Raw genomic sequence first — 11,796 nt, 5'->3', positions numbered from 1 at the left:
CAGGTGCCCCTGGGGTAGATGTGATGCCGCTGCAATGTGCTGTGGGGTGAGGCAGTAAGTGTTGGTGTCCACGTGTCTCCAAAACCCTTCGGATTGAGGGTTTGGATGGGCAACAAGAATCTTTCTTGATAAAACGAGCCATTTGAGGCTCCAGTCCGCTCACGCTGCACAAGTCGGCGAGTCTCACCAGCTCTATGGCGGCTGATATCTGATCTCCGGGGTCTTCTACATCAAATATCACCATGCGAAGGTACAACCATTGGATCAAGGCTTCGACGCTTTGTCTGGAGACAATGCCTTCCACTTTGCTCAGAGTCGCTGTCTGCTGCTGAGATCCGGGATCCTGCTTCTCAAGTATTGCGGAGAAGTACGACGACTCGGCGCAGAGAAGACCTTTAGAGACTGTATACTCGTGATCGCTGAAGTCGATCCGAATTTTTACGTGCGGGCCACAGTAGAGTGGGAGAATGCTAGTGCAGAATTCTATCAGGCATGCCATCTTGCAGTGGACATGGCTTACTTACAATGTTGCAAACTCCTTCGCGCTTTTCTTGGATAGCTCGGTCATACCGTGGTCTCTGCTGAGCCAATAGATGGGATAGCAAGGAAAGAGGGCGTTCGAGAGGGCATTCAGTGTAGGGACTGGAGGTAATGTATAGTCAGGTGGAAGGTCCTTGAAAAGCTTCCAAACAATGTCCATGGGCTACAAAAGAATAACACATAATTGTTTAATCAGTGCCAAATTTAGATCCGAGACGTAATGTGCCAGTGTGGTGCGAGATGCATCGGATCCGCTACGCAAAAACTACAGTCACGCCAACAGAGCGGAAGGCATGGCATAACTGTCTCAGTCAGGGGGACCTTTGAAGTCTTTGACAACGACAACACTTGCGTCAATTTCGCTGATCTTTCAGATGTCGTGAACAAAGATTCGTTAGAATGCAGTCCGAGATTGTCAATGCCAGGTATTGTACTGCATATATAGCTCAATAGATGGTAGACAAATCTAATTTCTGCGGAAATCTATCGAGTTAAAGCTGTAAGCCCGATGCGCTTCATCAACGGGATCTGGGTACGGCTTTCAGATAGGTGTGCCTTTCTGGTATGACTCTGCGATTCCAGACTCTTACTTCTTTTCAGTTGCGCACATCATGTATCAAGACAGCTTGGCATTGATAGGGATCACTGGGGCGACCTTGTGATAGAAGAAGCCTTACAACCTCCCCCATACTCCAGCTTCCCGGGCCACTGGTCAACCAGCCTACGATGTGTGTATTGCGGGAAGCGACGGTCACGCGCCTACTGCCGATGGCATGCGATAGAGCCATCCAGGTTTCCCCGAGATGGGCTTTGCTCTCGGCCAGTCTGCATCTCATCGAGGCCCTCACGTCTTTACGCTCCATATGACCTGATAGCCGAGTTGCCCCCATAGAATGGTTCGTTTCCGCTTTTCATTTGATTATCTTGATAATCGGCCTCAGGAATAAAACTAGCTGATGCAACCTGCATATACTAGATCCCGCGCATTAGCCGAGGAAAGTCCACAGAATTGCTTGATGAGCGTGGGTGAACCAAGGTGGTTGGACTGTGCAAAATACTCGAGACTTGCTTTAAAGTCAAAAATTGCTCATTAGTTTATTCCTTGATGTCGCTCAAAGATTTGGGACTTCTGCTACAGCAAACGTGGAGCCGCCCGACGAAATATTCTAATTATGACTTGCATACCAATCTTACGATGCCTGTTTATTATTTCAAACCATGTTTCTATTCTGATACTCAACCAGTGTCATCAGGCGCATCCATTCAGTCATTGACATACGATATTCAAATCCTCTTCTGCCTTCGTCCCTGAAATCCCTGGAAGAACATAAGTAGTGACGAAAAGAAGAATGAAAGAATGAAAGATTAAAAGAATATTCGCAGCCTTTGATCGCCATTTTGACTTTGACTATAGACCTAGAGAACCGTATATTGCAGTGATGACACGGTTGGTGTCGTGGAGACCGACATCCTTCAGATTCGCGCCGCGTTCAAGGGTGTCAAACAGCTTTAAGGACTCGGTTTAAATAAAGTTTTCTAGCTCATTGTGAGATGCCTCGTAGCCTAGTGGCGAAAGAGAGATTCCAAAAAGTAGCCATGCTCATATCAGGGAAAATTCGATGCATTAGCAGGAAAGGTACATGTATCTGCTCAAATATTGCTGTGAACAGGACACAGATCTGACCAAATGTCAGACTCAAGCTAGGGATCAGGATCTCTGTTGAAGATCCGGCTACAAATAAAACGGCTGACGGAGCGCCTCGTTACAGTAGCACCTCCAAGGCTAAAAAGAATATATAAGCACCGTATAGCTGCATGGAGTGAATGGCGCTAGAAGCACAGATTGAATGAGCACAGCAAGAGCTGAAACTTGCATGCTATTTCCTATTCGTTCTCCGCACTTAGGGATTACGCAATCACCCAGTCTGATATACTACCTTCTACCTGTCACGGTTCACAACGAGCTCTATACCGAGATAGGAGTGCTCTAAACCCGATGCCAAGATACAGACAAAAGCTTGCCTCACACACAAAGATTGGATTCCGGCTACCAAGACAAACGCGAGTCTTACAATTTTGACCTTGGTAATGTTACCCGATGACGCACACAAAGTTATCAGTCTAGAATATTGATTAAATCTTGAGCAAATGGCGATGGTAGCAAGCACATTGGAACATTGAATCAGAGTTTGCTGCAGCCACAAATTATAGAATCGTCGAGGCGTACAGCGGCAGAGAAAACTAAACGCATTCAGTCTCTCATAGTCAGATACCGATCTTGGTAGTTACAGTTCATTCTTCTTTACGATGTTCTTTCATATGAATGATTAGATGTGGCTGCAAGAACCAATCTGGCAATGCAAGGCACGAGCACGGCTTGAATAAAGCGACGGAAATTCAAAGTTCCGTAAATCTGCAAACTGCAAACATGACTACGGTCATAGAGTATCGTTATATCAGCAATGCTATATTTTTCAGAGTTTCGCAGAGAAAAGGAAAAGGCTTTGCGGCGAATGTCACATTCGGGAAGTAGTCAGTTCCAGAACCATCTCGCAGGCATCTTAGGTAGTACGGCGACGTTTATTGCAACTATCGGCCAAATGAGAGCCGTCCCGCTTACGAGCAGTAGAGTGAGACCAGAATGGCGGATGTTGCAGGTACATCAATTGCATCAGAGACAACGGGGCCCCGCTGATAGGGTGCGATGTTATTCCGTCAACAGTGAGACCTATGTCAATAGGCGTATCTAGAGAGCTCACGTAAATCGTACAGTACAAAGGGATCGTGTACGGGCGCGTCAGGGTACCCATAACAAAAGATGCATGTTCTAGTTTCTCACCGAGTGACTGACATATGTCCCCATCTTCGGGCCATCGGGACAGAACTGCTAGTTGGACGCAGTATTGTCCTACATTGGAGTTAAAGGTTGGCGGTGACAGCAAAGCAGCATAGAAACAAGACGCAAGCATTGCAAGCTGTAAGTGAGAAATGCTTTGCTGGACTTGAGGGGACTCCATGTATTGTTCTGTCTCCGTGATGAGATCTGCAAGGAAGGCTGCGTCATCCAGTGCAATTGGCGGTTTTCTCAACGACGGCTCCACGCGATAATGTTTACCATCCCTTTCGGCTCGATTGAGGGCACTGGAAAATTTTCCATACATAGAATCGGCGTCCACTACACTGCCCAAACCACAGCCTAATCTCGAAACCCATTCTGGAACGAGATGCTTTATCCATCTCCGCGAACGGCTTTTGTCCGGGCACAGAAACCGACCAGTCCCAAAGCTTACCGAATAATCAAGTAGACGGCTGCCTAGCATAGAAAGCTCATTCAGCTCCATCATTGCCACCCAAGCAGGGCAATTAGCAGCAAAAGCCCCATCCTGAAGTCCGTTCACTGGCTCAAAGACCAAGGGGGCAGCACAGCTTGTGGCAATGCTACGTAAGAACCAGAGAAGATCAGCATATCCTATCTGGGAACAAACCAAGGCCATGGTCATCAGAGTAACGGGAAACATACGCTTGCCACAGGGGAAGATCGAACAAGCTCTCTGCTTTGTATTTTCCGTGTTCTACCTCGCGCACCACGTCTCCGTAGGAACGGAATAAGCATAGTTGTGAATCGAAGGTTGCCGACGTGATGGCTACACGTACAACATCTGGTTTCGTTCTCACTGTGCTCTGTCGCATCAGGTCATTTCCAAAGGCATTTCTGAGTATGTGGCAAAATACATTCATGTCATATCGTGCCCCGGTCTTGTGGAGACGGAGCAATCTTCGCACAAGGGCTATTAATCCGCGGTTCTTCATAAATACGTCACTTGCCGTGGAGCAAAACATCTCAATGCAATACGACAACGGCCATTGCATAAGACCAAGCGCAGCGCTTATGATTGAGCCTGCTCCTCTGACCGTCAGTTGAACCTCGTTTATGTGCACAAGACTCACAAGGCCCAACTCAACGTACCTGTACTTGTACCGACTATGAGATCGAAAAAGTGATGTACGGACAGTGCCTCTGGAAGGCTCGCGGTAATAGCTCGAAGAGCAATGAGCGAGACTATTCCTAAGACACCACCTCCATCAAATGTTGCGACTCGATAACCGGCCTGTAACGGGCGAAGCCGTAACTTTATGTCCACCGGTGCATGGCATGCCGGGCAGGCTTTGAATTGGGCCAAAGTCGGGTGCCCGGCATCATTGGGTTGGATCCCAGAATAACGCCAGGCGTCGCGCTCGCATAAGCTGTGACCGCAAGGGAAAACGGCCCAGGGTTGCAGGCTCCATGGACACATGCAGCAAAATGGCTTTCCTCGGACTTTTTGTAGCCCCAATTGCGCATCGTGCCAGAGATCCGTGATCTGGAGCCCCATTTTTGAGACTACATCATCTAAAAAGCTGCTAAGTCCTTTGTGGGTTATCCAGACACACTGCTGAACGGCACAGTGCCACGCTTGTCTACACAATGGCCCATATATGCTTGCAACGAGCTCTGCGGGGAGGAAATCTAAATGCACCAGCATACTCTGATAAGTGTGGTGTGGGCTCTTTCGGTGGGATAATACATACCGTGCGGGAGGAGGCCGGCATCCTCCAGAAACATCTTTGCAAAGACCGGGGCCAAAACGCTGTTCAAATCGCTATCGTGATCCATGGCCTGGAGCCATTGTGATAAGCCGTTATGTTTTTGTATCTCTTTTCCGGGCCATATCCGCTTTCGAAACGCCATTGGATACCAGGTGGCGCCCCGCCTTGGGCTGCTAAGCCTCGGCAGATCTTGACGGTATGCTACAAAAGGCATTTTGGTGACGATGTATTGCTCAAATAGATAGTTGAGCTCTCCAAGTGTCCATATGTGGCTCTTTTTTTCGCGTCTCTTTTTCATTGTGGTAGTATACATTTGGATGCGGGTCAAAAGTTCGGGCAAATTCGTTTTTTGCGGGTCATCAAATTGCACAATCAAATGCTGCAATAGTTGCGAAGTCCACTGGGAGGCATTCCCATCTTTGGCCAATTTGGCTTCGAGGTGTTTCTTTACGCCCGTCTCATCTACTGTAGTCTGTGATGAAATCATTTCAAAGAGAATAATCAACTGGGGCTTTCTATCGGCTCTAACATCAGTGCAGTCTCGAAACTGTAGGAATCTGTGAACAGCCTCGTCCACGGTTCGGGCTTTGATACATATAACGTCACTAAACTCCAGGCATAGGCTATGAAAGATTTTAGCAGTGTGCTCGGCATCTATAGAAACAGACTGCTTGGCATAGAGTGGTTGTGGCTTGAGGCTACAGGCCGCAGAAAGCTGCAAAAAGTTGCATACGGTGTTTTCACCTTGAACCTCATATAATGATGTATGAATACCAGGACCGTATGCCTGTGGCTGTTCATAGCCAATGATGGTTACGCAGACTGGTTGGCATTTCAACTGCTCAATATCGGTATAGGGCTCATACAGCTGAATCAACGTGCTCAAGCTGTCCACCTGACAGCTTGGAAGGATAGCCCATGGTAAGACAGAAGGGGCCATTGAGAGTCCTCCTTCAACCAAGAAAGTTGTACTGACACCTACTTTATACCATCTTTCCGGCAGCCTTATGGTCCGAAATTGAATGCCTGCCCTTTTCGTTGACCAAGGTATCCGCCCAGAAATGCTTTGAAAGATGGAAAAAAAAAGACAGACAAACCGCTTCTGCGGTCTTTTTTTAGAGCACCAGATAAGGTTGCTGTCGGTATTGGATCAAACTTGAGGATGAGGCAATGAGGGCAAGTTTCGCCGGTGGTGCATACTTATCAAATCAGGGACATCGAATAGTGGCGCGACAGCGCCGCAGCCCTTCGCATGGCTAAATTTAGTTGCATGTTTTTTGTGCAGCTGAGGATGCCAAGTTCCAAAAAAGACACAACAATTAATGATTTTTGTTCGTCTACCTTTCACGTACACGCCACAAAAGATAAGAAGCCGACCTTTTGAGGTGCGTAGAGGTCAGAAATCATGCCCAGCGACAGCACCCCTTTTCTTTGCACTCGTATCGAAAAGCTCAGAAGAGAAAACCAACAAATACCTTCAACTAACCCATTCCTGGAACGAAAGCTCAGAGAAATCAAAGACAAGTCTCGCTCTCACCCACTGAGGACCCAAATGCTCGGTCCGGTATGCGTACAATAAATCATACGCTATGTCACAGTTTCGCTTCAACTAAGATCTACATCTGCATTGCAGACAAGTATCTATGTCAGCCTAGTCTTATTGGAATCTCTGCCAGCACATTGGGGTCTGCAGATGCAAGAACAAGTCTTATTCGAAAACTTTTGTGGTCTGTTCACGATAGGACGGAAACAAATGGGAAAACTGCAAGCACTGTAGACAAGAATTCATGTTGTGATTTTCGGCAGAGCAGGGTCGACACTGCTGCTTTAGATACATTACTTTTGCTACTGGCTATCACAGAATATGGGCTACTATCATGGGTTGTCAATGCGCTGTATGTAGCAGGATCCGCTGGCCGTGACTCTACTTTATTACGTAGCTATGTGGCCGACCCATTCATCGTACGTGCAAACTCTTAGCACTTTTTTGTTGTCACAATTATCACCCAATCGCCTTGATCAATTAGTAAAAGTAACGCCCGGAGGACCATCTGGGAAACACGTCATGTCAACGTTACAATGTGCTTGGGGTTTCAAATCCGCAAACCGTTATGGACAGAGATCTCCGTGATGATGAATGCCAGAAATACCACAACAAGCTTATCTGAAGGTAACGCTATCTAGAGACTACACCATCTGCGGGAGTCCTCACTTCCATTCTTCTAGTATTTGAATAAATAAATATACAGCGTCCACAAATTTGCAGCAACTTTCTGGGACTAATACAAAAGTTTGATTTGACGTACTCGCAATAAGTCAGTTTATTTGGTATTAGTCTCCAAATTCATTTTTTGACCACCGTTTTCAAAATGGTCGACATAACGCGCTAACGCTGTTCAGGCCCGATTAAGGGATTATACCTTGATCAACTGTGGGTGTTTTTGGAAATCACATCTGGAATACGCAGGTAACATAAAACGGTTTTCCAAAAACATTGATACGTCTAGCGTTCCTGGGTATTACCGAAAGTCAAACTGAGTGTTCATCAGAGTCTATCGTTCGTTTTTTTATCTCCGTTTTCCCCCTTGCTTTTCGTAAAAGTCGGGCTTAATGCATTCTAAAAAGAACCGTGCTAGTGTCACAGAGACTATACAGCATATTGCGGTGAGATCAATGCAACATATGCGGAAGACAAAGTTGAGAGAGCGTTTCACCACTTTGCACTGTTGACGTTCAATGAGACATAGTCGCCGATATCGATCCAATCAGTTGAGCATTCACCCGGAACGCCACCTATCTACGAAACTAAGTTATAGTAGTCATGGTTATTAGTGGTCTTACATAAAATCAGTCTAAATCCCAGAACTTGACTATCCCGCGTATCAACTTAGGATGCTTCATGCGCCCTGTAACGATAGGCCTTCGTATTAACCAATCCTGTATCGCCCCTTCATTTGCTATTGTATTTTTCAGTCTCTCGTCCTTTGGCAGCCCTGGGAATTGAAAAAAGATTGAAGGATGAGAGCATTTCGTTTGTTGCATCTGACCAAGCACCGGTCAAGAATGGTTCCGCAAATAGGAAAAGAACCAATGAGAAGACTGATGATTATATTGGCCACCATCCTTTTATATAGCGATGGAGGGAGCTTGGTGCCCAACCTCCGACAACCATAGAGTAGCCTCACCGCAAGGGCAGTGTTAACGATATCGCCGATGCTGTGGGTACAGTCAGTAAGATCAGACACGGTGGAAAAGACACAGCAAACCGCACACTGGAACGAGTCCAATAAACAGACCCCAGTGGTCAAGCCGTTGAGCCCGGCGCTGAATCGCATTGAGTCGTTGTGCGTGCACCTCCGGTAATTCCTTTGAGTCAACGGACCCATCAAGGTCAATCAATGCCTTGCAAGGAGACAAGGAATACTGATCAGGAATCTGAGCCTTTATGGGCCATCCTTCGACTGGGGGGCGTATTTACATTAATGTAATTGAGTCTCTTTCGCCGTTTCAAAAGAGTGAATGGATATTTGAGCCGACGCAACATGTTTCAGTGACACCCAATGTAGGGATATGGCACTAGGAATAAATACACGACACGAGAGAAGCCGGCTTCGTAAGACAGGTACAGTTCAAGTCACAATTGGACACCGGGATCTAAAAAGGGTCTTTCGCTCCCTAGATTTGGATATCCGGGGGTTGAGCCCATTTGAACATGCTCAGGGTCATCCCAACAGCGCTTATGGTCGAATAGTGGGGCCATTGAAATAATGGGCTAAGAAGAGCCGATGGCCCTGCAATTGGCTGGGAGCTGTCTTTACCTTCGATGCATCATCGACTCAATCTGTCTCTCTGTGCTCCATTTCAGGACTGCAATTTGACAACTGGTTCTTTGTCCATATATCACTGGCCAGCAGAGCGACTGCGGTAGATAAAGTCTGTACTCAATCCTATTGTCTGCTACCATCTTAGACCCTCATGGATTTTAACGACCTTCGAGATCTTTTGGTAGATGTATGAGAATTTTGATTCACACGAGTTGACTAGAACTTACAATGTGCTAGGACATCGTCGAGGAGTTCTTTAAATACTTAAGTTGTCCAGAGACGACGGGATCGCAAAAAGAGCATATAAAACGAGAGGAAAGAGATTATTTTAGGAGAGCTCTCCCAGTCATGGATCAAACGACGGTCATCATGTTACTCTATGCCAAAGATATATTCTCTCGGTTCTTACAATTATTAGCAGAAGCTCGGTCTATTAAGAGTCTATCTGGGTTCCGAGCACTCGCACTTACTTGTTTCTTAATATCCCAGAAAGGTGAGGTGTTGACGCCAAACGAGAGACTTGGACAAGCTGATTCCTTCCATCGCCAGTACTCCACAGAGATTGGCCCTGTATCGACGAGCCAGTATCGCACAATGGCGTCTTGGAAGGTGACTATCAGCATGTGATCACTCGCATGAACGCTCAAAGTGTTGCCGTTATAGTACATATGGAGCAACAAGTCCTCCAACTCCTGAACTATGACCTGAAAAGTTCGGGATGGCTGAACCAGGTAGACAACTGGTCCTGGATTCTTTCAAAGAAAGAGCGGCAACAAGAAGAGACAAGGGCCAGTAAGACGCGTTTGGCTTATCCTTATTCTCTTGTGCACGATCTAGAATCGGAGATAGATAGACTTGAGGGTCTTTCGAGCATAGACAAGCGAGCATTGGAGAGGCAACAACGCATTCTGGAAGCCATACGTCTGGCAAAGCCCCACCTGTCTGGATCTTGGCTGAAAAGAATCAAAATGGCAGAAAAACGAGCCCACCAGGTCGGCAGTGCAAGGGGTAGCGGAGGCGAAGGGAATTCGGAATCTCAAACCCCAAATCCCAATTCTAGACGCATTCTTAGAAGAAGTAGCAGGCTACGTACGCTACAAGAAACAAAAACCTAGCAAACGGTATGACGGTCAAGTTCTAGGCTCAAGTCACGGGGCACACATGCAGATACTGATATGGATCCAGGTTGGCCCGGTATATGTGAATAGGTGTGCTTTCTTATCTATGTCCATGGCATATATCCACGTTTGTCTCTACTAACAATTCCACACTTTATTTCAAAAGAAGATTTCAGAGAATTCCCATCTTGCATATTGTAGGAGCCTGAGTAGTGCAGAAGATCGGATGGGTGAGATCTACTTGCAATACCTTTTGATAACCGAGTTAGAACGCGGTAGAGATCAAGCGAGCTTCATGATCCGAGGCCTGTTGGAATATTGAGCGGTGCTTTGGTCCGATCACGTGCAGAATATGACTGACGTTGGACAAAGAAATAACGAATTGCGTACATCACGGGGACCAAACGCACATAAAACGGCTTTCCCGGCGGTTTCCTTTTTTTGGAAGACAGCAATTCTATACAGTTCCGTGCGATCAACGAATGCACTCACTGTGGCAATATTAAAACGGCCAGGAAGGGAACATCAGTAAGGCCGACAATAGAGGAACAACGCTATTGATCTGGGCCCCGCAGAAAACAACCGACAAAATCGTGCAGATGCTGCTAGAGCGAGGAGCCGATGTCAATGCCCAGGGTGGATTTCACGGAAATTCGCTTCAGGCAGCTTCTTCTCAAGGACACGACGAAATCGTGCAGATGCTGTTAGCAAGAGGGGCTGATGTCAACGCCGAGGGTGGAGAATACGGAAATGTGCTGCACGCTGCTTGTTCTTTTGGACATGATAAGGTCGTGCAGATGTTGTTGGGAAGAGGAGCCGATGTCAATGCCGAGGGTGGAGAATCCGGAAATGCGCTCCAGTCAGCTTCTTTCGAAGGACACGACGAAATCGTGCAGATGCTGTTGCAAAAAGGAGCCGATGCCAATTCCCAGGTTGGATTTTACGGAAATCCGCTCTACGCAGCTTCTTTTCAAGGACACGACAAGATCGTGCAGATGCTATTAGAGCAAGGAGCCGATGTCCACGCCCCGGGTAAAGAATACGATAATGCGCTGCACGCTGCTTGTCTTTTTGGACACGACAAGATCGTTCAGATCCTGCTCAAGCGCAGAGCTGATCAATGTATATGGTTTCGCTTCCCTGGAGCGGGTTGAAAAAAATCATCAGGTTCGGGGAATATACAGTATTATTCAATATTATTCTGGTTCCCTCATCCTTATCTGTCGACCACTTCGGTAATAGTGCAATAATACTCAACTTTAGCATCTTTGATTAGAAAAAGAACCCAAAATCATCATTATGAGAGCACGCGGCCATGTACCACGTAGTTGCTTATTGTCGAGACAAAGCCATGTTGAATGCATTGTAAAGACTTGAGTGCTTTCTTCGTTCTTCACATTGTCTGGTCAATGAGCGAGCTTTTCGATCATCTGCCGGACCTATTGTCTATCTTACTCACCAACAAGATCAATAAATAGCCGCAGGCTGAAGCATACCTTCGATACAGGGGAGAATTCTAAAAGAACCTTCACCTTTATGGCGCTTATGACGCCAGCTACAGCTTTGATAATCCAAGCTCGAGAGGTAGGTCACAACACAGTAACTTGCCAAAGAAGACCGGAGAAGCCGAGCCTTAGCCTCAATCCGATTCTAGGCGCATCGCAAGCGGTCAAAGTAGACAAACAACGTGAGCTCAGCTCCGTTTATCTCGAGGGAATGTGTACATG

General features: G+C 46.7%; 4 protein-coding genes across 4 annotated transcripts; 1 reads left to right on the top strand and 3 right to left on the bottom strand.

The window, feature by feature from the left end:
* Positions 1-187: 187 nt before the first annotated feature.
* On the bottom strand, positions 188-700 carry N7511_011551 (BTB/POZ domain-containing protein; the record flags this gene model as incomplete). Its single annotated transcript, XM_057133928.1, has 2 exons — positions 188-470; positions 525-700. Coding segments are annotated over 2 exons (459 nt in total), but the record flags the coding sequence as incomplete, so codon positions are not given.
* Positions 701-3,101: 2,401 nt separating this feature from the next.
* On the bottom strand, positions 3,102-4,034 carry N7511_011550 (uncharacterized protein; the record flags this gene model as incomplete). The annotated part of the gene is made up of 2 exons (XM_057133927.1): positions 3,102-3,286; positions 3,392-4,034. 2 exons carry the CDS (start codon positions 4,032-4,034, stop codon positions 3,102-3,104), a joined length of 828 nt encoding a protein of 275 aa, XP_056978430.1.
* Positions 4,035-9,304: 5,270 nt separating this feature from the next.
* Positions 9,305-9,619, bottom strand: N7511_011549 (uncharacterized protein; the record flags this gene model as incomplete). Its single annotated transcript, XM_057133926.1, has 2 exons — positions 9,305-9,328; positions 9,422-9,619. The coding sequence occupies 2 exons, from the start codon at positions 9,617-9,619 to the stop codon at positions 9,305-9,307; spliced, it is 222 nt and encodes a 73-aa protein (XP_056978429.1).
* A 1,049-nt stretch (positions 9,620-10,668) lies between these two features.
* On the top strand, positions 10,669-11,074 carry N7511_011548 (ankyrin repeat domain-containing protein; the record flags this gene model as incomplete). The annotated part of the gene is made up of 2 exons (XM_057133925.1): positions 10,669-11,001; positions 11,033-11,074. The coding sequence occupies 2 exons, from the start codon at positions 10,669-10,671 to the stop codon at positions 11,072-11,074; spliced, it is 375 nt and encodes a 124-aa protein (XP_056978428.1).
* Positions 11,075-11,796: the final 722 nt, after the last annotated feature.

The sequence above is a fragment of the Penicillium nucicola genome (assembly GCF_028828085.1).
Source record: "Penicillium nucicola strain IBT 29836 chromosome Unknown utg000015l, whole genome shotgun sequence".
Classification (NCBI taxonomy): domain Eukaryota; kingdom Fungi; phylum Ascomycota; class Eurotiomycetes; order Eurotiales; family Aspergillaceae; genus Penicillium; species Penicillium nucicola.
The sequence above is the reverse complement of the archived record's forward strand: the minus strand, read 5'-3'. Positions and strand labels throughout refer to the sequence as shown.